This window comes from Micromonas pusilla, assembly GCF_000151265.4.
Source record: "Micromonas pusilla CCMP1545 genomic scaffold MICPUCscaffold_3, whole genome shotgun sequence".
NCBI classification, from domain to species: Eukaryota; Viridiplantae; Chlorophyta; class Mamiellophyceae; order Mamiellales; family Mamiellaceae; genus Micromonas; species Micromonas pusilla.
The window spans coordinates 1,257,279-1,276,874 of record NW_003315884.1 but is presented as its reverse complement, the minus strand read 5'-3'; the positions used below and the strand labels follow the sequence as shown (position 1 = coordinate 1,276,874).

General features: G+C 68.0%; 11 protein-coding genes across 11 annotated transcripts; 6 read left to right on the top strand and 5 right to left on the bottom strand.

Moving 5' to 3' along the window:
* Positions 1-981: 981 nt before the first annotated feature.
* MICPUCDRAFT_46789 (uncharacterized protein) lies at positions 982-3,173 on the top strand. The gene is made up of 2 exons (XM_003057352.1): positions 982-1,404; positions 1,888-3,173. Exons 1-2 carry the CDS (start codon positions 1,361-1,363, stop codon positions 2,729-2,731), a joined length of 888 nt encoding a protein of 295 aa, XP_003057398.1. The 5' UTR covers positions 982-1,360; the 3' UTR covers positions 2,732-3,173.
* MICPUCDRAFT_25845 (mitochondrial protein translocase family) lies at positions 3,132-3,717 on the bottom strand. The gene has a single exon (XM_003056876.1). The coding sequence runs from the start codon at positions 3,643-3,645 to the stop codon at positions 3,214-3,216; it is 432 nt and encodes a 143-aa protein (XP_003056922.1). The 5' UTR covers positions 3,646-3,717; the 3' UTR covers positions 3,132-3,213.
* Positions 3,718-4,069: 352 nt separating this feature from the next.
* On the bottom strand, positions 4,070-5,693 carry MICPUCDRAFT_56512 (uncharacterized protein; the record flags this gene model as incomplete). Its single annotated transcript, XM_003056875.1, has 2 exons — positions 4,070-5,152; positions 5,187-5,693. The coding sequence occupies 2 exons, from the start codon at positions 5,691-5,693 to the stop codon at positions 4,070-4,072; spliced, it is 1,590 nt and encodes a 529-aa protein (XP_003056921.1).
* A 208-nt stretch (positions 5,694-5,901) lies between these two features.
* MICPUCDRAFT_3417 (uncharacterized protein) lies at positions 5,902-6,963 on the bottom strand (the record flags this gene model as incomplete). The annotated part of the gene is made up of 1 exon (XM_003056874.1): positions 5,902-6,963. A coding segment is annotated over one exon (1,062 nt), but the record flags the coding sequence as incomplete, so codon positions are not given.
* A 304-nt stretch (positions 6,964-7,267) lies between these two features.
* MICPUCDRAFT_56510 (uncharacterized protein) lies at positions 7,268-12,613 on the top strand (the record flags this gene model as incomplete). Its single annotated transcript, XM_003057351.1, has 1 exon — positions 7,268-12,613. One exon carries the CDS (start codon positions 7,268-7,270, stop codon positions 12,611-12,613), a length of 5,346 nt encoding a protein of 1,781 aa, XP_003057397.1.
* Positions 12,614-13,205: 592 nt separating this feature from the next.
* Positions 13,206-14,141, top strand: MICPUCDRAFT_38883 (uncharacterized protein; the record flags this gene model as incomplete). The annotated part of the gene is made up of 1 exon (XM_003057350.1): positions 13,206-14,141. The coding sequence occupies one exon, from the start codon at positions 13,206-13,208 to the stop codon at positions 14,139-14,141; it is 936 nt and encodes a 311-aa protein (XP_003057396.1).
* A 32-nt stretch (positions 14,142-14,173) lies between these two features.
* Positions 14,174-14,473, bottom strand: MICPUCDRAFT_15020 (uncharacterized protein; the record flags this gene model as incomplete). The annotated part of the gene is made up of 1 exon (XM_003056873.1): positions 14,174-14,473. A coding segment is annotated over one exon (300 nt), but the record flags the coding sequence as incomplete, so codon positions are not given.
* A 521-nt stretch (positions 14,474-14,994) lies between these two features.
* On the top strand, positions 14,995-16,080 carry MICPUCDRAFT_10838 (uncharacterized protein; the record flags this gene model as incomplete). Its single annotated transcript, XM_003057349.1, has 2 exons — positions 14,995-15,642; positions 15,745-16,080. Coding segments are annotated over 2 exons (984 nt in total), but the record flags the coding sequence as incomplete, so codon positions are not given.
* A 597-nt stretch (positions 16,081-16,677) lies between these two features.
* MICPUCDRAFT_46787 (uncharacterized protein) lies at positions 16,678-18,231 on the top strand (the record flags this gene model as incomplete). Its single annotated transcript, XM_003057348.1, has 1 exon — positions 16,678-18,231. One exon carries the CDS (start codon positions 16,678-16,680, stop codon positions 18,229-18,231), a length of 1,554 nt encoding a protein of 517 aa, XP_003057394.1.
* A 159-nt stretch (positions 18,232-18,390) lies between these two features.
* MICPUCDRAFT_56506 (uncharacterized protein) lies at positions 18,391-18,864 on the bottom strand (the record flags this gene model as incomplete). Its single annotated transcript, XM_003056872.1, has 1 exon — positions 18,391-18,864. The coding sequence occupies one exon, from the start codon at positions 18,862-18,864 to the stop codon at positions 18,391-18,393; it is 474 nt and encodes a 157-aa protein (XP_003056918.1).
* A 219-nt stretch (positions 18,865-19,083) lies between these two features.
* RPL11M (mitochondrial ribosomal protein L11) lies at positions 19,084-19,527 on the top strand (the record flags this gene model as incomplete). Its single annotated transcript, XM_003057347.1, has 1 exon — positions 19,084-19,527. One exon carries the CDS (start codon positions 19,084-19,086, stop codon positions 19,525-19,527), a length of 444 nt encoding a protein of 147 aa, XP_003057393.1.
* Positions 19,528-19,596: the final 69 nt, after the last annotated feature.

Here is a 19,596-nt window from a genome sequence, read left to right as displayed (position 1 = left end):
ACGGTCGGGACCGTCCCCAAGACGCCGACGGTGCCGAACAGCGGGTTGATGACCCCCACGGGCCCGGAGCTGCGTCGTCGCGAGCGCGGAGGGTGAGGTCGCGGCGAGGAGGGCCTTCTCGGGGAGCGCGAGGGGAGGGACGACGACGACGACGACGACGACGACGACGCGCGCGATACGGTCACCACGGTATCGTCGAGCGGCTCGGCGCACCCGTAGAGCGGCCCGACGGAGGAGCCGTACGCGTAGTACATGCCGCCCTGCGCGCTGATCCCTTGCGCGTGAACGCGGTGTTGATTCAGCATCGCGAACGCGACCGCGAGGAGGACGCTGAGGAGCGCGCGCGCGAGGTCGACGGCCATACTCGTACCTGTAGCGCGCGGGCTGCTCCAAGGGAAGAGGGTCGTCGTGGCTCGCGTCGCGCGGGCGGGCGCGCCGCCGCGCGTCGCCGTCGGAGCGCCGCGGGGGGGGGGAGGACGGAGGCGCGGAGGGCTCATCGCGAGCGTGCGCGTGAACGTCGCGCTCGATCGCGCGGCGCCGTGTGCGGTCGCGCGCGCGCGTCGCGACGAGACGCTCGAAACGGCGCGTCCGACGCGATACGCGTCGGGGCGTCCCGTGCCGTGTCGGTGAACGACCGGGCTGAGCCCATATCTCTCCGGTATCTTTACCGTTGGGCTTGAAAGGGAATTTTATCATACCGGTGAGTCAAAATTGTGAGAACCAAGGAGAAACCGCCACGTAATCTTTTTAAGCAATCGTACCACGGTTCACAGACCCTCGTTTTGGCCCCAATGGGTCGAGTCAGCATCCCTTTTTCATTTTTCTGAGATTCTGCGCCAGACTATTTGCCCATAGCATCATCTGAGTCCCGCCAAAATTTGGAAACCGAGGCTTGCGACTGGCCCCGAGAAACCGCGCGCGCGCTTTTGAGAACAGTTCGAGGTCGCGTCCAACTGCCGCCCGTTGACACACTCAATCGCGCGCCGCACGACTTCGTATCGTGCGACGACGCGACGGTTAACTCTTGAGAAGACTCTCAAGCTTTCACACAGCCCACGCGCAGACGCGGCGCGCGCGTCCGCCGGTGTGCTCCGCGCGCGAATCCGCGACGGAGGGACATCGGGGAAACAAATCCGCGTGAAATCGCCCGCGCGCCCGAACGCGCGTTCGAGCCCGCGCGCGCGCCTCGCATCGAGCGCGTCACGCACGCACGCGCGTGAGAAACACGCGAACGAGCGCGAGTCGCCGTTCCGTCCGGTTTTCGCGTCGTCGACACCGTCGGAACGCGTTCGATTCCGCGCGCGAAGTCGAGGGAATACCCCATCATCGTAGCGCCATCGGAGCCGTCGATTTGAGCGAGATGGCGAGCGCGAACAACGCCGCGGAAACCGCGCCGCAGCCCAGGTGCGCGCCCGCGCGACGCGCGCACACGCCCGATTTCGCGACTTGACGCGTTTCTCGAGACGTTCTCGCGCGTCATCGCGCGAGGCGGCGAGGGCGCGCGCGGGTCGCGGCGCGCCCTCTCGCCTCCTACGTGTTCAAATCACGCGGCTCTGGTTTCCTTTTCCACCGCGGCGTATTCTCTTCTCGATTCCCCGGGAAAAAAACGCGTCGAAGCGCGCGAACGCGCGCGCGATTCGCGAGCGATCACGCGAACCCGCGCGCGTTCGCGCGTCTTGGCGTCCTCGAGCGTTCGAACGACGTCGTCTCCGCGTCTTCTCGCGCTCGAGGACGGCGCGCGGCGCGCGCGATGGCCCCGATACCAGTTCGGGGTGACGCGACCGACCAACGTCTCTTTTCAATCCGAAAACCTGTGTTCTGGCGAAATCTCACAAACCCCCTCTCTCCCGTCCCCATCCTCCCTCCTCCCTCCTCTCTCCCTCGCAGCCAAGCCCCGAGCGCGCACCACGCGCCGCACGCGGTCGCGCACCCCGGCCTCGTCCTCCCGCAGCAAGCCATGAACGCGGCGGCGAAGCTCGCGCGGTACGGCGAGCACGCGCGCCCGCCGTCGAACCACCAGGTGCCGTCGCTCGTGGAGGTGCAGATGCTTCTCAACCGCGGCCGCGCGATGCTCGGCGTGCCGCCTCTGCCGATGACGAAGGTGCCGTCGCTGAAGGAGCTCAACGCGCGCGTCGCGTCGCCGGTCGCGCTGCCGTTCGTCGCGATCGCACAGCAGCAGTACGAGCAGCAACAGCAGCAGCAGCAGCACGCGAACGACGCGAGTGCGGCGGCGGCGAACCCCCCGCCCGACCCGAGCGGCGACGGCGACCTCGCGCCGTGCGCCGGGAAGGTGTGCTTCAACTGCCGGACGCAAAAGACGCCGCTGTGGAGGAACGGCCCGGACGGACCGAAGACGCTGTGCAACGCGTGCGGGGTGCGGTTCAAGCTCGGGAAGCTCCCGCCCCCTGGCGGGTTCCCGCCCGGGCATGTCATCCCGAAGCCGCCGCCGCGGAAGCGACCGGCGGGTAAACTCGTCGACGCGGAGGGGAAAGTCAAAAAGCAACGCGTCGGCGGCGACGAGGCTAATCCCAACTTGACCGGCGCGAGGAAAAAGAAGCGAACGATCAGGTTACACAACCCCAACGCGAACGGGTTCCATCACAACGACGAGAACCACGGCGCGCGGTTTACGGCGCACGGGAAGTTGCACGCGGCGAGAAGCGCCGAGGCGATGACGGAGTACGACGGCGCCGTCTTGCTCATGGTGCTGGCGGGGCTGTATAACCAATGAGGACGCGCCCGGTCTGGTCGGTCTTTTCGTCACGTGCCGGGCGCGATTTACCCCTCATTTACGTGTTGTATTCTTTCCCTGCTGCTGTACTGTACCACTGTAACCTGCCGCCGCCGCCCCGCGGGCCGGGGAGGCGAAAAATTTGTTGTATCTTTGAACGAACGACGGCGACGCCGCGTGCGAGGAGCCGAGCGGCGCCCCGGGAGAGCCGGGGCGCCCTCGGCGGCGCGAGCGACGCGTGTATACTGACGATTGTTTCTATATTAGTCAACGTGCGGTCGAGCCCTGCGAAGGGAGGCTCCCGCCCTGGACGTCGGTGTGTATAATATCCGCGAGATCACGACGCCGCGACAACTGTATGATGAACTAGCCACTCGCGTCGAAGACGCCTTAGCGAACGGAGGGGACTGTAAACTGATATACAAAACGCCCCATCTAATAACCAACGCTCATCCATCTCGTCAAATAATACTACGCCCTAATCAGTGCAGCTCCATGAACTTATCCATGCACACGGACAGCGCGCCCATCGTCGCGCACCCCATCGCCATCCCTTGCGGCCCCGACGACCGAGCCATGACGCCCCCCGTGAAACACCCCGCGTACGCGCTGTTGTAGATGTCGTGCTTCGCCCGCGTCTGCTCGAACACGCACTCGCTGCCGCTGTACAGCGCCCCGAACGCGGCGAAACCTTTCGCGTACGAGTACGACTTGGACAGCGTGCTCCTTCCCGCCTTCTTCAGCTGCTGCACGATCGTCTGCTTCTCTCCCTCCGTCGGCGTCATCGGATCGAACGCGCCGAAGAAGACCCCCATCGCGGCGCCGAGGAAGCCCCCCATCACGGTCGCGAGGACGGTCTTCACCGCGCAGTTGTTCATGAAGTCCTGCATGATCATGTCGTCCTGCGTGGGCATGTCTATGCGCTTATATTTCGGCTCCGGGGCCCCGGGAGGCGGCGCCGGCGCCGCGGGCGCGGCCGCCGCGGGCGCGTCCATCTCGCCGCCGGCGCCGCTCGTCGGCGTCTCCGACATCGCCCTGGTCGATCGCGCGCGGGGACGCGCGCGCGCGCGGCTTCTTCGCCTCGAAGGCGCGCGCTGAAGGACGGCGAAGGTCGCTCCGCGTGGACGGAGCCGCGAGACGAGAGATACGCGGTCGCGGCGCGACGGCGACGACGACGACGGCGCGCGCGAGATCTCTGCGGCGAAATCCTCCGTACACCACATAAGGTTACAAGCTCGTCTCGTACGTGCGTGTCATCACGTGGCTCTCGTCGTACGTAAAATCGTGATGCTAGCGCCCGTCTTCGGACGTCGTCCTCTCGTTCGTTCTACTCGCGTATCACGCCCGCTTCACTCGCGCGACGCGGAACTGGTCCTCCTCCTCCTCCTCCGCCTCCTCCTCCTCCACGTCTTCCGCCGCGCCGACGCTGTCCACGCTCGTCATCGCGCTGTACAGCTCGTTGTTGTCCGGTAACGTCACGGTTTTTTCATCCGCGGCGGTGAGGGCGGCGGCGGCGGCGGCGGCGGCGGCGTTCGCGGCGTCGGCGTACCCTTCGTCGCCGTCGCCGTCGCCGTCACCCGCGCCCGCGCCCGCGACCTCTTCGCGCTCCTTCTTCACCGCGCGCACCGGGCTGCCCTCGCCGCAGAACTCGAACGCGTCCGGCGTCGGCGGCGGCGGCTTCGCCGCCGCCGCGTTTTTTTTCGTCTCGCGCTCCGGCGGCGACGGCGCCAGCCTCGGCGCGGTCGCGTCCGCGACGTGCTCGCCGTCCACGAACGCGTCCTCGACGACCTCAGTGATCTCCATGGGCGGCGCGACGACCGCCGCCGCCCTCGGTTTGGGGATCGTCGGTTTCGGTCTCGGCGAGGGACGCGTCGCCGTCGGCGCCCGAGGCGGCTCGAGCTCCTCCTCCCCGACGACGTCGAACAGAGTCTCGTCCATCCCGCCGCCGCCGCCGAACCCGTTCTTATCCGCCTCCGCGCGCCGGACGTCCTCCGCGCGCTTCCTCACTAGCGCGCTCGGCATCTCGCCGAACAGCGAAGGGAAGATGAGCGACGGCGTGGACGCGACGTACGCTGCGTGTCGGTCGCCGAAGCGAAGGCGGAGCTCGCGCTCTTCGAGCCTCGCGACGAGGTAGAACGCGGCGACTTGGACGCACAGCGCGGCGTACACCGCGGCGATGTTGCACGCGAGCGCGATGGACGCGGTGCCGATCCGTTGCGTTGTGTGGTTTGTATTTGTGGGGGGGGGGAGAGGAGGGGATGGGACGGAAGCGAGGGAAGAGCAGATAACAGACGACGCTGGGCGCCTAATACAGTACTGGCTCTCTGGGCGACGCGGAGAAATGCAGTCCTGGGACGGAGCCACTCGAGCACTGAAGCTATTGAGCTTGGACCAAACAAACCCTCGAACGCCGCGCCCCCGCTTCGGGTCCAGGACGGGTAAGACCTGGACGCACCAGTATCTGCGCGTACCGCGGGTGCCTCACGACCGCGTACACGCCGGACGTCCGCAGCCTTCCTTCCCTCCCGCCGCGCTCGAGCTCGCCTCTGAACCCGCACGTGGTGAGAAGGTCCATCTCGCGCGTCCACGCGAGCCTGAGGTAGGACGAGAGCGCGAAGAGCGCTGCGGCGACGCCGAGGGCGAACCCGCTCGGAGGTCCGAGGTCGCCGCCGCCCCACCGCATCGTCTCCTCCCTGTACTCCGGCCTCGCGCCGTTCGCGACGAGCGCGACGACGAGCGAGGCGTGGAACGCGAGCGTGAAGACGCGCCCGAGCCGTCGCCACAGCGCCGCGAGCGGGTGTATCGACAGCCAGCACGGCAGGACGTAGAAGGTCCCGGCGAGGACGACGTACCCGGCCCAGTGCCGCGCGGCGTCGAACCGCGCGGCGACCGCGGGGGCGAGTTTCTCGCGCATCTCGCGCATCATCGTCGCGCAGGGGGGGCAGAGCGTCGCCGTCGCCATCGCGCGCGCGCGCGAGGGCGTCTGCCGGCGCGAAGCGAACACGGCGCGGGAAAGACCTAAAGCTACGACGCGTCGAACGCGCCGAGAAGGCGTTTTGGAAGCCTGCGTGGTCGAAGAACTTTTTTTTCACTGCACAGCACGCACCGCAGTCGCGGAAGCGCGAGGACCTACCCACCTACCGTAGAAGTCATCGCTTCACCGCGACGATGAACGCGCACTCGTACACTGTCTGACACATAGACATCTTATCCCCGGTGTACTTGCTCTCGCGCATCTCCTTCTTCACGACGTCCAACCCCACCGCGTCCGCGACTCTCTCGACGTCCTCCAGGCTCATCTCCACGCTCATCTCGTCGGCGCTCAGATAGCCATCCGCGTCCGCCCAGTGATACAGCAGCGGGCCGAAGTTGACCCACACCGCGCCCGGTTTCAAGCACCGCGATATGATCTCCAAGTACTCGATCACGTTGTGCGCGGTGTCGATGAAGAAGCACGTCGCGACCGCGTCCCACCGCCCCGCGTTCTCCGCCGCGCCGTACACCTCCACGAAATCGCCCGCGCACATGCCCATGCACCCCGGGGGCACGCCCGCGTCGCACGCGGGCACGTCCGGGACCTTCACGCCGCGGAGTTGATTCGCGTCGCTCAGGTGATTGTTGTTCGTGTGCATCCACGGGTGTATCGTGAACTGCTCCGCCTTCGTCGCGTGGTTCAGTATGAACGACGACGTCAGCAGCATGTAGTAGCTGTATTCGTTCCCTTCCGACTCCCACCCGCGACGCGCGCACTCGAGGACGAGCCTCCCTAACCCGGCGCCCGGGACCATCACCCGCGGCGGCGGCCTACCGGGCACCGCCTTCAGCCTGCGCTCCAGCTCCGCGAGGATCGGCCCGTGCGATTGAAGGCGCTCGTCCGCGGCCTCCGCGCTCCAATCCCTCGCGAGGTTCTTCAGGACGTACAACACCTTGACCGCGTCCGACGGCGCGACGGGCTCGTGCGCCATCTCCCCCGGGGGCGGGACGCGCAAGTGCGGCGGGACGTCGTCGCCCGTGAAGGATGATAGCATCTCCTTGAAGAAGTCGTCGTTGCGTTTCACGCATCGATACGCGTCGTCGTGCTTCGCGACGTGATGGGACAGCAGCGCGCGATGGTTCTCGGGGAGCCGCTCGTAGTTTCGCTCCCATCGATGCACCTCCCTCGCGGCGTCGCTCGCGTAGTCTCGCATCGCGCGGACGATCTTAAGGAACGCGGCGCGCTCTAGTTCCTCGTCCGCCTGCTTCGCGATCGCGTTGTCGCGGTCCCATCCTTTCGCCTTCTCGTGCTCCTCGGGCACCGTCATCGACGTCGCGCCTCCCCGATCTGATCGATCGATCAGGTGCCGCTTCTTCGCGCGTTTTCGGGCCGCGCGTGCGACGACGATTCGATCACGCGTAACACCACCGACCGACGCACAGAGGGACGCGCCCGCAGCCGGGGCGAGCGGGTCGCGTCGCGCTCGCGAGGAGGTCGCCGCGGGTGCGAACTCTACGGCGCGGTCGTCGCGGGCGCGCCGCGATCCGCGGGCGGGCGGCGCGATGTCGGAACCGGACGAGACGGACCTCCGCGCGACGGTCGCGCGATGCGAGAAAGAGATCGAGCGCCTGAAGAGCGTGAACGAGAAGCAAACGCAGGCGGCGATGAACGCGACGAGGAAGGCGTTCGACGCGCAGACCGCGCTGGAGAAGCAGCTCGAGAGCGCGACCGCGAGCGCGGAGAAGGCGCTTCGAGACGCGAAGGACGAGGCCGCGAAGGAGCACGCGCACGCCGCGGAGGAGATGGCGGATCTGAAGAAGAAGCTCAAGAGCGCGAAGAAGGCGCGCGATAAAGAGCGCGAGCTCGCGGACGAGAAGGACGAGGAGCTCGGGAAGTTCACCAGAAAGCTGCAGGAGGTCATGGACCTGCTCGACCAGAGCCGCGCGGAGTGCGACGCGCTGCGGCGCACTCAGAGCGGGGACGGCGCGTCCAAGGAGCTCGAGAAGACGTCCGGACAGCTGCGCGAGCTGCGCGACACGCTCGAGAAGGAGCGCGCGGAGGCGACCGCGCTGCGCGCCACCCTGCGCTCGGTCGAAGCGAACGCCGCGGCCGCGGAGGCCAAGGCGAAGAGAGAGAGAGAAGAGTCGGAGATGACGTTGGAGTCGATGCGGACGGCGTTGGCGATGCAGATGGACGCGGCCAAGGCGGCGCAGAGAGAAGCCGTGGAGAAGACGCAGTTCGCCGCCGGGCTCGACGTCGCGCGCGCGCAGGAGGCGATCGGAAGAGCGGAGGTCGCGGAGGAGAAGCTCGCGGAGTCGGAGCGACGCGCGGTCGCCGCGGAGAAGAGGGCGGCGGCGGTCGAAGAAGAGCTCGCCGCCGCGAACGAAAAGGCGGAGTGGAATCTGAAAAAGGTGAAGAAGGCGATCGAAAAGGGGAAGGGCTACGAGACCGAGAAGAACGCGCTGGAGACGCGCGTCGCCGTGCTCGACGCGGAGCGTAGGGCGCTCGAGGAGCGCGCGAAGTCCTCCGAGGCGAACGAGAAGAAGCTCGCGGCGGCGCGGGAGTCGTTCAAGAAGGCGACCGAACGTAACGCGGCGCTCGAGGCGGAACTCGCCGCGGCGAACGAAAAGGCGGAGTCGGACCTGAAGAAGATCAAGAAAGCGATCGAGAAGGGCAAGGCGTACGAGACGGAGAAGAACGCGCTCGCGGGCAAGGTGGACGAGCTCGAGCTTGAGATCACGCGGCTCGCGTCGAGCGCGGAGAAGTCCAGCCGCGGCGCGGAAGCCGCGGAGACGGCGACGAAGGCGGCGGCGGAGCACGAGAAACGCGCCGCCGCCGCCGAAGAAGCGCTCGAAGCGGCGACGAAACGCTGGGAGGACGCGGAAGCGAAAGCCGCCGCGAGTCTCAAAGAAGCGGAAACGCACGCGGAGTGGAACATGAAGAAGCTTCAGAAGGCGATCGAGAAAGGGAAAGGGTTCGAGCAGAGAGTCGAAACCTTGGACGCGGAGATTGTCGCGTTGAAGGCGTCCGTCGACGCGCGCGAAGCCGCCGCCGCGGATGCGCAGAAAACGCACCTCGCGGCCGTCGCGTCGGCGGAAGCGACGGCGATGATGAAGGTCGAGGAGGCGCGCGTCGCGCACGCCGCGGAGATCGAAAAGGTCAGAGCGGACGAGGCTGCGAACGCGGCGAACGCGGCGAACGCGGCGGCCACGGCGGCGAACGCGCTCGCCGCCGCGGAGAAAAAGCTCGCCGCGTCGAGGGAGTCTCTGAAGAAAGCCTCGGACCGGTGCGCCGCGCTCGAGGACGAGTCTCGCGCGATGAAAAACTCGCTCGAGGACGCGACCGCGAAGCTCGCCGCCGCGGAGGAGCGAACGAGCGCGGCGGAGACGCGCGCGAGCGCGTGGGAGTCGCGCGCGTCCGCGGGCGTCGACGAGGCGGCGTCGCGAAGCGCGGAAGCCGAGGCGGCTTTAGCGGACGTCGCCGCGAAGTTAGCCACCGCGGAGAAGCGCTGCGCGGTCGTGCAGAACGTCGCGAACGCGGCGAAGGAGCGATCGGACGCGGATGTCAGCGCGATGCGCGAGAAGCTCGCGGACGCGGAGAAGCGCTGTTCGGCGGCGGCGGAGAGAGCGAGCGCGGCGGACGTCGCGGAGAAGGCGCTCGCCGCCGCGTCCGACGCCGCCGCGGCTGCGACGGAGAAGGCGGAGTGGAACATGAAGAAGCTCAAGAAGGCGATCGAGAAGGGCAAGGGGTACGAGCAGAGGGTCGAAGTGTTGGAGACTGAGCTGAAACGCGCGAAGGCTGACGCGGAGGCGCGCGACGCGGAGGCGGAGGCTGCGAAAAAGACGCGCGCGAAGGAGACGCGCGACGCGGCGGCGAAAACAGCCTCCGCGGAGGAGCGCGCGGACGGCTTACGAGAGCGCGTCGCGTCCCTGGAGGCGGAGCTCGAATCTCAGCAGTCCGCGGCCGCGGAGTCGAACTCGAAAGCCTCCGAGGCTGCGCTCGCGTCCGCGCGCGCGAGAGTCGCGGAGCTGTCTGACGAAGTCGCGCGCGCGACGCGGGACGCCGACCGACGCGAGCGAGAAGCCGCCGCGGCGACCGCGGCGGCGGCGGAGTCCGCGACGGAGCTCGAGAGAGCGAGGGAGTTCCGCGCGAAAGCGAAGGCGAAGATCGCGGACTACGAAGCGAAGGTCGCGGCGAAAGACGCGGAGTGCGCGAAGTTGGCGGGAGACGTCGAGGCGTCGAAGGCGGAGCTCGCGGCGTCGGCGGAGAAGCTCGCCGTCGCGGAGAAGCGCGCGAAGGTCGCCGCCGACGTCTCGCGCGCGATCGAGACGAAATCGACCGCGCTGGAGACGGAAGTCGCGACGTTGAAAGAGAAGCTCGAGACCGCGCGACGCGACGTCGACCGCGCGCGAGAGGCGGTCGTCGCCGCGAACGAAGTGGCTGGCGCGCGCGTCGCGAAGGCGCAGCGCGACGCGGACGCGCGCGTGGACGCCGCCAACGCGGAAGCCGGCGCGCGCGCGGAGGCGGCGGCGAAAGCGGCGGCGGCGGCGGCGGCGGCGAACGCGGCCGTCGCCGGCGCGACGGAAGATCTGGAGAAGAAGCTCGCGGCGTCCCGTGGCGAACTCGAGAAGGTCAAAGCAGACGCGGCCGCGGCGATGGAGAAGGCGAAGAACACCGCGAGCGCGCAAGTCGCGGCGGCGACGATGGAGGCCAAGGCGCTCGCGAAGCGAAACGACGAGGAGGCGAGTAAACGGCTCGACGCGTCGAAACGCGAGACCGACGCCGCGCTCGCGAAGCTGAAGAAAGCGATCGAGAAGGGCAAGGGCATCGAGAAGCAGAAGAACGCGCTCGAGTCGACCGTCGCGGAGCTCGAGGGCGTCGTCGCGGGCTTGAAAGAAGCCGCCGCCGCCGCGGAGGGCGGGTCCGACCTCAAACTCGAGCTCGCGAGGACGAAAGAAGAGATGGAGAGCCTGCGCGCGTCGTTAGAGACGTCCAAGGCTGCGTCCGGCCGAGCCGCCGGGGAGGCGATGGTCGTCGCGAAGAGGATGGTCGAAGACAAAGAGAACGAGCTCAAGTCCGCGCTCCAGGACGCCAACGACGCGAGGGACGCCGCGGAAGCCGCGGAGGCGGTGGCGGAGGAGGCGCTCGCGGAGGAGCGCGCCGCGCGCGACGACGCGCTCGAGGAACTTCGCGACCTGAGAGAGAAGCTCGCGGCCGCGCCGGACCCGGACCCGGACCCGGTCGATCGCGACGCCGTCGACATGGAAGCGCTCAGACGCGAGGAGGACCTGCGCGCGGAGGTGAACGACCTCGTCGTCGAGCTGGACGAGGCGAGGGAGGAGGCGGCGGTCGCCGCCGGCGCGGCGGATGCGAAGATCACGCGTCTGGAGGAGCGGCTCGCGAAGACGGAGCTCAAGCTCGGCGGCGCGTCCAACGCCGCGCGCGAGCGCGAGGCCGAGGCGACGAGGCGGCTCGAGCGCGCGACGGAAGAGATCGCGGAGCTCCGGAGGAAGCTCGTCGAGGTGACGTCCGAGGCGGCGTCGAGTTCGAACGATCTCGACGCGATGCGCAAACGTCTGGAACGCCAACTCGAAGACGCGACCGCCGCCGCGGAACCGCTGCGCAGAGAGCTCGAGGACGCGAACGCGAAGATTGCGAATATGGGCGCGTCGAACGGGCAGCTGCTCCTTCGCGTCGTCGCGCTCGAGTCTTCGCTATCGGAAGCCGAATCGGAGGCTTCAAACTTGAAAAACGCCGCGGCGGCGGCGAGACACGAAAAGGAAGTCGAAGAGGTGGAGGACTTGCGCATCGAGCTCGCGAGGACGAAGAAGCGCGCGGAGCTGCTCGAGGAGAATCTTCTGGACGTCTCCAAACGCGCCGGGAACGCGGAGGTCACGAGCAGGGACTACATCAAGAATAAAGCCGAGGCGGAGAACGCGGCGCTCCACGCGACCGCGATGATCAAAGCCACGGCGGCGGAGCGAGACGAGGCGGCGAGGGAGCGAGACGAAGCCACCGCCGCAGCGGTGGACGCGTGGCGGGAACGCGACGCGGTGATTAAAGACTGCGAAGCGAGGGTCAAAGCCGCGGAGAGTAAGATCAACGCGAAGGACAGAGACCACGCGGAGGCGCTGCGACACGCGCGGACGGAACTTCAGGACGCGAAGTCGATGGCGAAGGAACTCGAGGACGAGTGCGAAAAGTTGCGCGCGCGCGTCGAGGAAACCTTCACCGCGTTGCGGGGCGCGCACGCCGTCGCGGAGCAGACGAAAAAAGCCGCGCAGGAGGCGGTGATCGAGGCGAGGAAAGAAGCCATCGCGGTCGCGATGGCGGACGCCACCGCGGACAGGAACGCGGTCGCGAAGCAGCGCGACGACGCGAGCGAACGCGCGGACGCGCTCGCGAAGACGCTCGCGGTGGAGACGAGACTCCGCGAGCGTCTCGCCGACGAGCTCGCCGACGCCAAGGCGCGACTCGCCGGGGCCGGGGCCGGGGCCGGGGCCGGGGCCGGGGCCGACTCGCGCGACGCGAGCGCGCCGAGCACGCCTCGGGATAAAGTCAACAGCTTCGGCGGCGGCGGCGGCGGCGTCGGCGCGTTCTTCGGGTTCGGCGTCCGATCCGCGGCGCCTTCGTCCGCGGCGGCGTCGTCGCCGGCGTCGCTCCCGAGCCCGCCGCGCGACCGCGGATTCCGAAAGTCCGCGGCGACTCGAAAGCTGGACATGGTCTCGTCCGTCCCGGCGAAGGAACCCCCCGCGACGGAGCGCGCCGCGGCGGGTGCGGGGCCCGCGAAGAAGCCGCCGTACGTCGCGTGGTCCGCGCCGCCGGGACGACGCGACGCGTTGGACGACGAGATGGACTCCGCGCGGGCGATGCTCGAGATGATCGCGAAGAGGCGACAAAAAGGATGACGGACGAGAACAAAACGTTCCGCTAGCATTGAAACCAAGCTACGTGGCGATTAGCGCCGCTATGACGGAGTATCAAAGTTCGCCGTCGCGACTGAACGCGCCTCCCCCGAACGATTTACCCATCGCCTTCTTCGTGATGAACAAACACGCGAGCGCGATGAGGAGCTGCTGGAGGAGCGTCTGCGCGATTCTTTTCGCGACGCGCGTCACCTTCTGCTTCGTCGTGAGACCGGACCAGTCGCCTTCCCTCGCGGTCGCGACGCTCACGTCCCCCGTCTCCGACGCCGACTCCGCGGCGGCGGCGGCGGCGGCGACGGTGTCTTCTCTCTTCATCGTCTCTTTCGACTTCCCCGCGCCCCCCACCGCGACATCGTTCAGGCGTTTCAACTCCTCGTCGGCGCGCGCGGCGTCGTCCGCGGCGTCCGCCGCCGTCTCGAGCGCCATCCTCGCGCCCTCTTTCAATCGCGCCACCTCCGCGCGCCGTCCCTCGGCTTCTTTCGCGTCGCTCACGGTGACGTCTTTGAAGCTGATCTTCTCCCCGCGGGACTTACAGAACCGCTGCACGCGCTGAAACTTCCCGAGCACGGACATGATGGCGGCGTCGTTTTCGTATTTTTTCACGTTGTGGAAATCCTTCACGACGTCCTCCACCGCGCCTCTCACGCGGGCGCTCGCCATCGCGACTTGGAACTCGTCGTCTTCGACGAGCTTCAGGAGGAACTCCCGCAGTTCGGCTTCCTTAGCGAGGTCCGCGTGCGCGTCGAGCGCGCGCCACGTCGCGGGGGGCACGCCTTTCGCTTTCCTGTCCGCGACGGGCGTCGCCGCCCACGCCTCGGCGCGCTCCGCGCGAACGTCCGCCGCGTCCGCCGGCGGCGTCGCCGCCGTCTTCGTCGTCTTCGTCTTCGTCGTCCTCTTCTTCGTCCCGGGGCCCGACGTCGCCGCCATCGCCATGATCTCCTCCGCGACGCTCGCGCACGCCGCCTTCGCCTCCTCGCTCGGCGTCAGCGCGTCGTCCCGCGCCGCGCGCTTAAACAACGCCGCCGTCGCGGGCCCGCACGCGTCGCGTCGCTTTTCATCCGCCAGCAGCGCCCTCGCCGCGTTCGCCGCGCCCGCGGCGGCGGCGCAGTGCAGCGGCGTCATCCCCGCGGGCGCTCTCGCTCTCGCTCTCTTGTTCTTCCCCTTCCCCGGGCCCTTCGCGTCGTCGTCGTCGTCGTCGTCGTCGTCGTCCGCGTCACCGGTGACGCCTCGCTCGAGGAGCCACGACACGACGTCCGCCGCGTCCATGGCGCACGCGGCGTGCAGCAGCGTGTACCCGCCGTCGACGCGCTCGTCGATCGGATCGACGCCGCCCTCGCGCGTGAGCGCCTCCGCGATGTCGAAGCGTCGTCGCATCACGAGCGCCTCGCACAGCGGCGTGAGCTTCAGCTTGTTCGTCGCGCTCGCGTTCGCGCGCGCGCGGAGCAGCGCGGAGACGGTCGCGACGCCCGCGTGCCGGCACGCGAGGAGGAGCGGCGTGTCGTCCGCGTGATCCGGAGCCTCGACCCACGCGCCTCGCGCGCGGAGGATCTCCACGACGTCCGCGCGGTCGTGCATCGCCGCGAAGTGTAACGGCGTGCGGCCGAGCTCGTCGTCCTCGTCCGCGTCGACGCCGTGCGCCAGGAGCATCTCGACGACGCGGACGTGCCCGTTCGACGCCGCGAACGTCAACGGCGTTCGGCCAGCCTTGTCGCGGCACGCGAACGTCGCGCCCGCGGCGAGGAGCGATCGGACGTCGTCCTCCGCGCCGAGCTCGCACGCGGTGAGGATCGCGTCCGCTTTGCTTCGCTCGCGTTCCGCCTCCGCGCGCGCGGCGTCCATGGCGGGAGGCGCGCGCGTGGGGGGGGGGGGGGGCGCGGCCNCTCNTCTTCCGCCTCNCGCCGACNCGACTGCGGCGGCGAGAAGCGCGTCCGCGAAGAACTGCTTGATGAGAAAGCGGAAGAGACGCGTCAGCGTCAGCGTCTGGTTCGATGAAATGAATTCTCGTTCCGGCGGTCGTCGTCGCGAACGACTCGGCGGCGCGGACAGTGGGGCGCGCGCTCGATAACGCACCCCCCCGCGTCGACGCGACTGGCGCATCGCACGGCGCATCCCGCGTTCGCGTCGCGGTTCCGTCGCGTCGATCGCGCCCGCGAGCGCGGATCGCTTCCGTTCGTCGGGGCCGAACGGAACGAAAAGCGCGCCGGCCGATCCGCTCTCTACAACACAACACAGTAGTCCGTCCGCGCGCGCGGCGCTCCGCGCGAGGCGATAGCCGACGAACGATGGCGACGGACGACCACATGAAGGTCGAGCACATCGGCCTCCCCGACGGCGCGACGAGCGCGTCGCTCGGGGACTACCTCCTCGAGAACGGGCGCGTCGTTCGCGACGTCGTGCTCGGGTACACCGCGTACGGCGAGCTGAACGCGTCGGGGGACAACGCGATCGTCGTGGGGCACTCGCTGACGTCCAACAGCAACGTCACGGAGTGGTGGGGCGCGATGTGCGGGCCGGGGGAGCAGTTCGCGCTGAACACGCTGGAGGACTTCGTGATTTGCGTCAACTACCTCGGGTCGCCGTACGGCAGCAGCGCGCCGACGACGGCGGACCCGGACAAGGCGGACGGAGGATGCTACGGCGCGGACTTTCCAACCCCGGTGTCCATTCGCGACAACGTTCGGCTGCAAAAGATGCTCCTGGACTCGCTCGGGGTGAAGCACCTGAAGATGGCGATCGGCGGGAGCATGGGGAGCATGCTCGCGTTGGAGTGGGCGGCGACGTTCCCGGACTTCGTCGAGGAGCTCTGCCTCATCGCCGGATGCGGGCGGCACACGGACTGGGCCATCGGCATCGGCGAGGCGCAGCGATTCAGCATCATGGCCGACGGCAAGTTCAAAGGCGGGTCCTACGACGTGAACGACCCCCCGAAAGCGGGCCTCGCGACGTCGCGCATGATGGCGATGCTGTCCTACCGCGCCCCCGCGAGCGTGGACCAAAAGTTCGAACGCACGGTCACGATGAACTCGAAGACGGGCGCGGCGGCGCCGATGGCCAAGCCGTCGTCGCACGTCGACCTCAACAACGTCGTCGCGCACGCCAACGAGAAGGCGCAGTCGCTGCCGTACTTCGCGGTGGAGTCTTACCTGCAGTACCAAGGGAAAAAGTTCATCCGAAGGTTCGACGCGAACTGTTACATTCAGCTCACGTACACGCTCGACTCGCACGACGTCGCGCGCGGCCGCGGGGAGTATCGCGACGTGCTGCGATCGCTGAGACACCGGGTCCTCGTCGTCGGGATCACGTCCGACGTGTTGTATCCGTTCGCGCTGCAGCGCGAGCTCGCGAGGGAGATGCCGCACAGCGAGCTGTACGCGATCGACTCTCCGCACGGGCACGACGCGTTCTTGATCGAGATCGCGTCGTTGAACGTCGCGGTGACGCGGTGGCGAAACGGCGAGCCCGCGACGCTCGGGAAGTTACGGTGGAAGGCGCCGGAGGAGGAGACCAGGGCGTCGAGCGAGGACGTGGGCGAGCTCCAGGCCGCGGTCAGGGAGCTGGAAGAGGATCTGGCGAGGGCGAGGGAGATGGAGGGGAAGGAGCGCGACCGCGCGGACGCGCTGCTCGCGCAGATGAAGGCGATGAAGGATGCGGAGGCGCGTCGCGTCGCGGAGGCGGGCCGCGACGGCGGCGGCGGGGGCGGCGCGACCGCCGCGGCCGCGAGCGGGTTGTTCGACGGCGGCGGGACGCTGACGGGGACGCTGCACGGGATGAACGTCCTCCCGGCGAACCCGCCGCCGTCGACGCGGCGCTGGGAGCCGGTGTACGGCGATACGAAGGCCGCTTGGGGGCTCGGAGCGTTCTAGTCTTAGCACCCACGGAGTGTCAACGCTCGACGATTGAAATTATTTACGCTTGCGGTTCTCTGCTGTTGAGTGCACGCAACTTTCCGCGGAAAGGAGGTTTTCGTGTCCAAACCTCGCGGCGCGGCCTCGATACGCGCGCTTCCCTCGCGCGCTTTCCGTCCGCGTCTCGGAACGACCCCCGCGATGGCCTCCTCCATCGCGGTCCCCGTCGTCGAGGTCCTCGCGGACCCGCGTCGGCGTCGCGCGAGGACGCTCAGAAACCACCGATGCCCTATCGATAATCGCGGGAGGCAACCGACGACGACGACGACGCGCGCGTCCTCGGCCGCGGCCGCGGACGCGCAGCAGGCGGAGTTCACGAAGTGGAGAGACGCGCGCGACATCAAGTCCCCGAACGTCGAGGTCGCGTACTTTGGCGATCCCGACGACACGGTGATGCGCTACCGCGGCGTGAAAGCGAAGAAGAAAATCAATCCCGGGGACGTCCTCGTGGAGCTCCCCAGGGAATCGTGCTTAGTCCTCGCGGACGACGCGGAGCTCCCGTTCCCGGACTTTTGCACGAACGCGCTGTGGAGCAAGCTCGTAGAGAAGAACAAGTGGGCGCTGCGCGTCGCCCTGAACTTGCTTCACGAGACGAGCAAAGGCGCGGCGTCGCCGTTTCACGCGTACACGTCGCAGCTCCCCAAGTCGTTCGACCTCCTCTCCGAGTGGTCCGACGACGAGCTCAAGATGCTGCAGTACGCCCCGGTCGTGCGCGCCGCGGAGGGACAGCGCAAGGAGGACGACGACGCGCACGCGATGATCTTAAAGCTGTCCCCGTCCACGCCGGTGACGAAGGAGGAGGTGACGTGGGCGTTGAACATGGTCCGCAGCCGCGTCTTCAGCGGGCGGTTATCCGACAACGCGGAGACGAAGGCGAAGCTGTTGCCGAGAGCGCTCGCCGCGGGGACCGCGTTCGCGACGTTCATGACCGCGCCGACGAAAGAGGGAAGGTGGCTCGCCGTGTTCGCGATGCTCGCGCTCGTGGTGTTCGACCAAGACGGGAACGGGAACGACGACGACGACGAGTCGAAAAAAAAACTCGCCTACGTGCTCCTTCCGCTCATCGACGCGTTTAACCACAAGACGATGCAAAAGACCGAGTTTGAATTCTCGTCGCAGGCGTTCCGGTTGCGGTCGCCGGCGACGTACGGCCTCGACGACGAGGTGCTCATATCGTACGGTCTGCTAGGGAACGACGAGCTCATCGTTCGGTACGGATTCGTCGACGCCGAGAACGAGGCGGACATCTACGCGTACGAGGGTTTACTCTCGTGGCTGCAAGCGAACCACGCGCCGATGAAGCAGAGCTTGGGCGCGGCGCCGGATAGGGTCGCCGCGATGCGCGCCGCGCGCTTGGAGTCGTACGTCTCCATGGGGGTTCTGAAGGGCGACGGCGCCGCGGACGATAACTTGATGTGGGCGCTGCGGACGCTGATGGCTTCGCCGGAGGACTACGCCGCCGCGGGGGGGACCGTGGACGGGATGAAGCTCGGCGGAGGCGCGCCGGAGAAGGCCGCGTGCGTCGCGCTCGCGGCCGCGTGCAAGGCGCGGTTAGGGAGCATGCCGACGAGCGCGGAGGACGACGAGAAGGCGTTGCGCGCCGGCGCGGCGGTCGGCCGAGAGAGAACCGCGATCGAGTACCGACTGCGGAAGAAGAAGATTCTGCAAGCCGCGGTCGCGAGGTACGACGTGTGACCGCCGCGACGCGCGCGGCGTCGGGACCCCGCGCCGTGGGGAGAGACGAGGCGCGTGCGCTGTAGGTGCTAAGACGTGTGATGTGAGGGTGCTAACCTTATCGTGGACGTCGCCGAACTCGACGCGACGCGCGCGGCGCGGCGACGATAAAAATAAAAATCACAACGACACCGCCGAGAGCAACCGAGCGAGCTCGTCGTTCTCGTCGTTCGTGCGTTCGACCCCCCCACCCCCGCCGTCGCTCGCGCGCGTCTTCCTTAAGATCGCGAGCGCTTTGGATATCAAATCGATCTGCTGCGACGCGTACCGCGACCCGCGCGGCAGGAGCCTCATCGCGTCGAGTCTTCGGTTCAGCCTCTCCCACTTCGTCTCGTCCCCGTCCGCGTCGCTGAGCGTGAACGCCGGCATCGAATGCCTTCGCGCGCGTCGTTTCGAGTGCTTCTTAGAGCTACTCCCGCCGCCGCCTCCTCCGCCGCTGGCGCCGTTCGCGCCCAAGGACGACTTCTTCCGCCTCCCGACGGCCGATCGCTTCTCCTTGTTACCTCGCCTCCGTCGAAGCGACTCCCCCACGGCCATCTCCGCGTCCGTGTCCAGCCCCGTCTCGACGTCCGCGTCCTCGTCCTCCGTCTGCATGATTCCCCGCGGCCGCCGCCCGCGATCCCGCGCGAGACGGAGTGCGCTCCCGCGCGCGTCCGTCGTCGTCTCCTGCGGTGCGTCGGACGAATGCCGACTGAACGAAGTCCGGGGGGCCCGCACAAATATTTCGCATCTCGTTTTTGAGAGCAAGAGCCCCGGCTTCGTCCGCAGACATCGCGCGCGCACGCCGCGGACGTCGAAGACGCATCCCTCGCGATGTCGTCCACCGGTCGCACGGTGATCGCGATGATCAAGATCGTCATCCCCGCCGGGGCGGCGAAACCCGCGCCGCCCGTCGGTCCCGCGCTCGGGTCGCACGGCCTGAACATCATGTCGTTCTGCAAGGACTTCAACGCGAAGACCGCGGACATCACGGCGGACGTGCCCATCCCGGTGACGATCACCGCGTTCAGGGATAAGTCTTTCGAGTGGGAGATGAAATCGCCGCCGGTGTCGTACTTCATCAAAAAAGCCGCGGGGATCAAGGAAGGGAGCAAGACGACCGGGCACGAGGTAAAGGGGACGATATCGCTCAAGCACGTGTACGAGATCGCGAAGGTGAAGCACGGGGATCCGGGGTATTCGTGGATGAAGCTGGAGTCGATCGCGAGCAGCATAATAGGGTCGGCGAAGACGATGGGCGTGGAGGTCGTGAGGTGACGAGCGCGACGGCGTCGATCGCGGGACTCGGAGGGAGAGCGCGAGACCCGTGACGAGCGACTGTAGCAA

Excerpts from the sequence above, each read along its gene's own strand:
- MICPUCDRAFT_46789 (XM_003057352.1), top strand. The coding sequence starts at position 1,361 with ATGGCGAGCGCGAACAACGCCGCGGAAACCGCGCCGCAGCCCAG. Across the intron at positions 1,405-1,887 it reads GAAACCGCGCCGCAGCCCAG|CCAAGCCCCGAGCGCGCACC; the intron begins GTGCGCGCCCGC and ends TCTCCCTCGCAG.
- MICPUCDRAFT_25845 (XM_003056876.1), bottom strand. The coding sequence starts at position 3,645 with ATGCCCACGCAGGACGACATGATCATGCAGGACTTCATGAACAACTGC.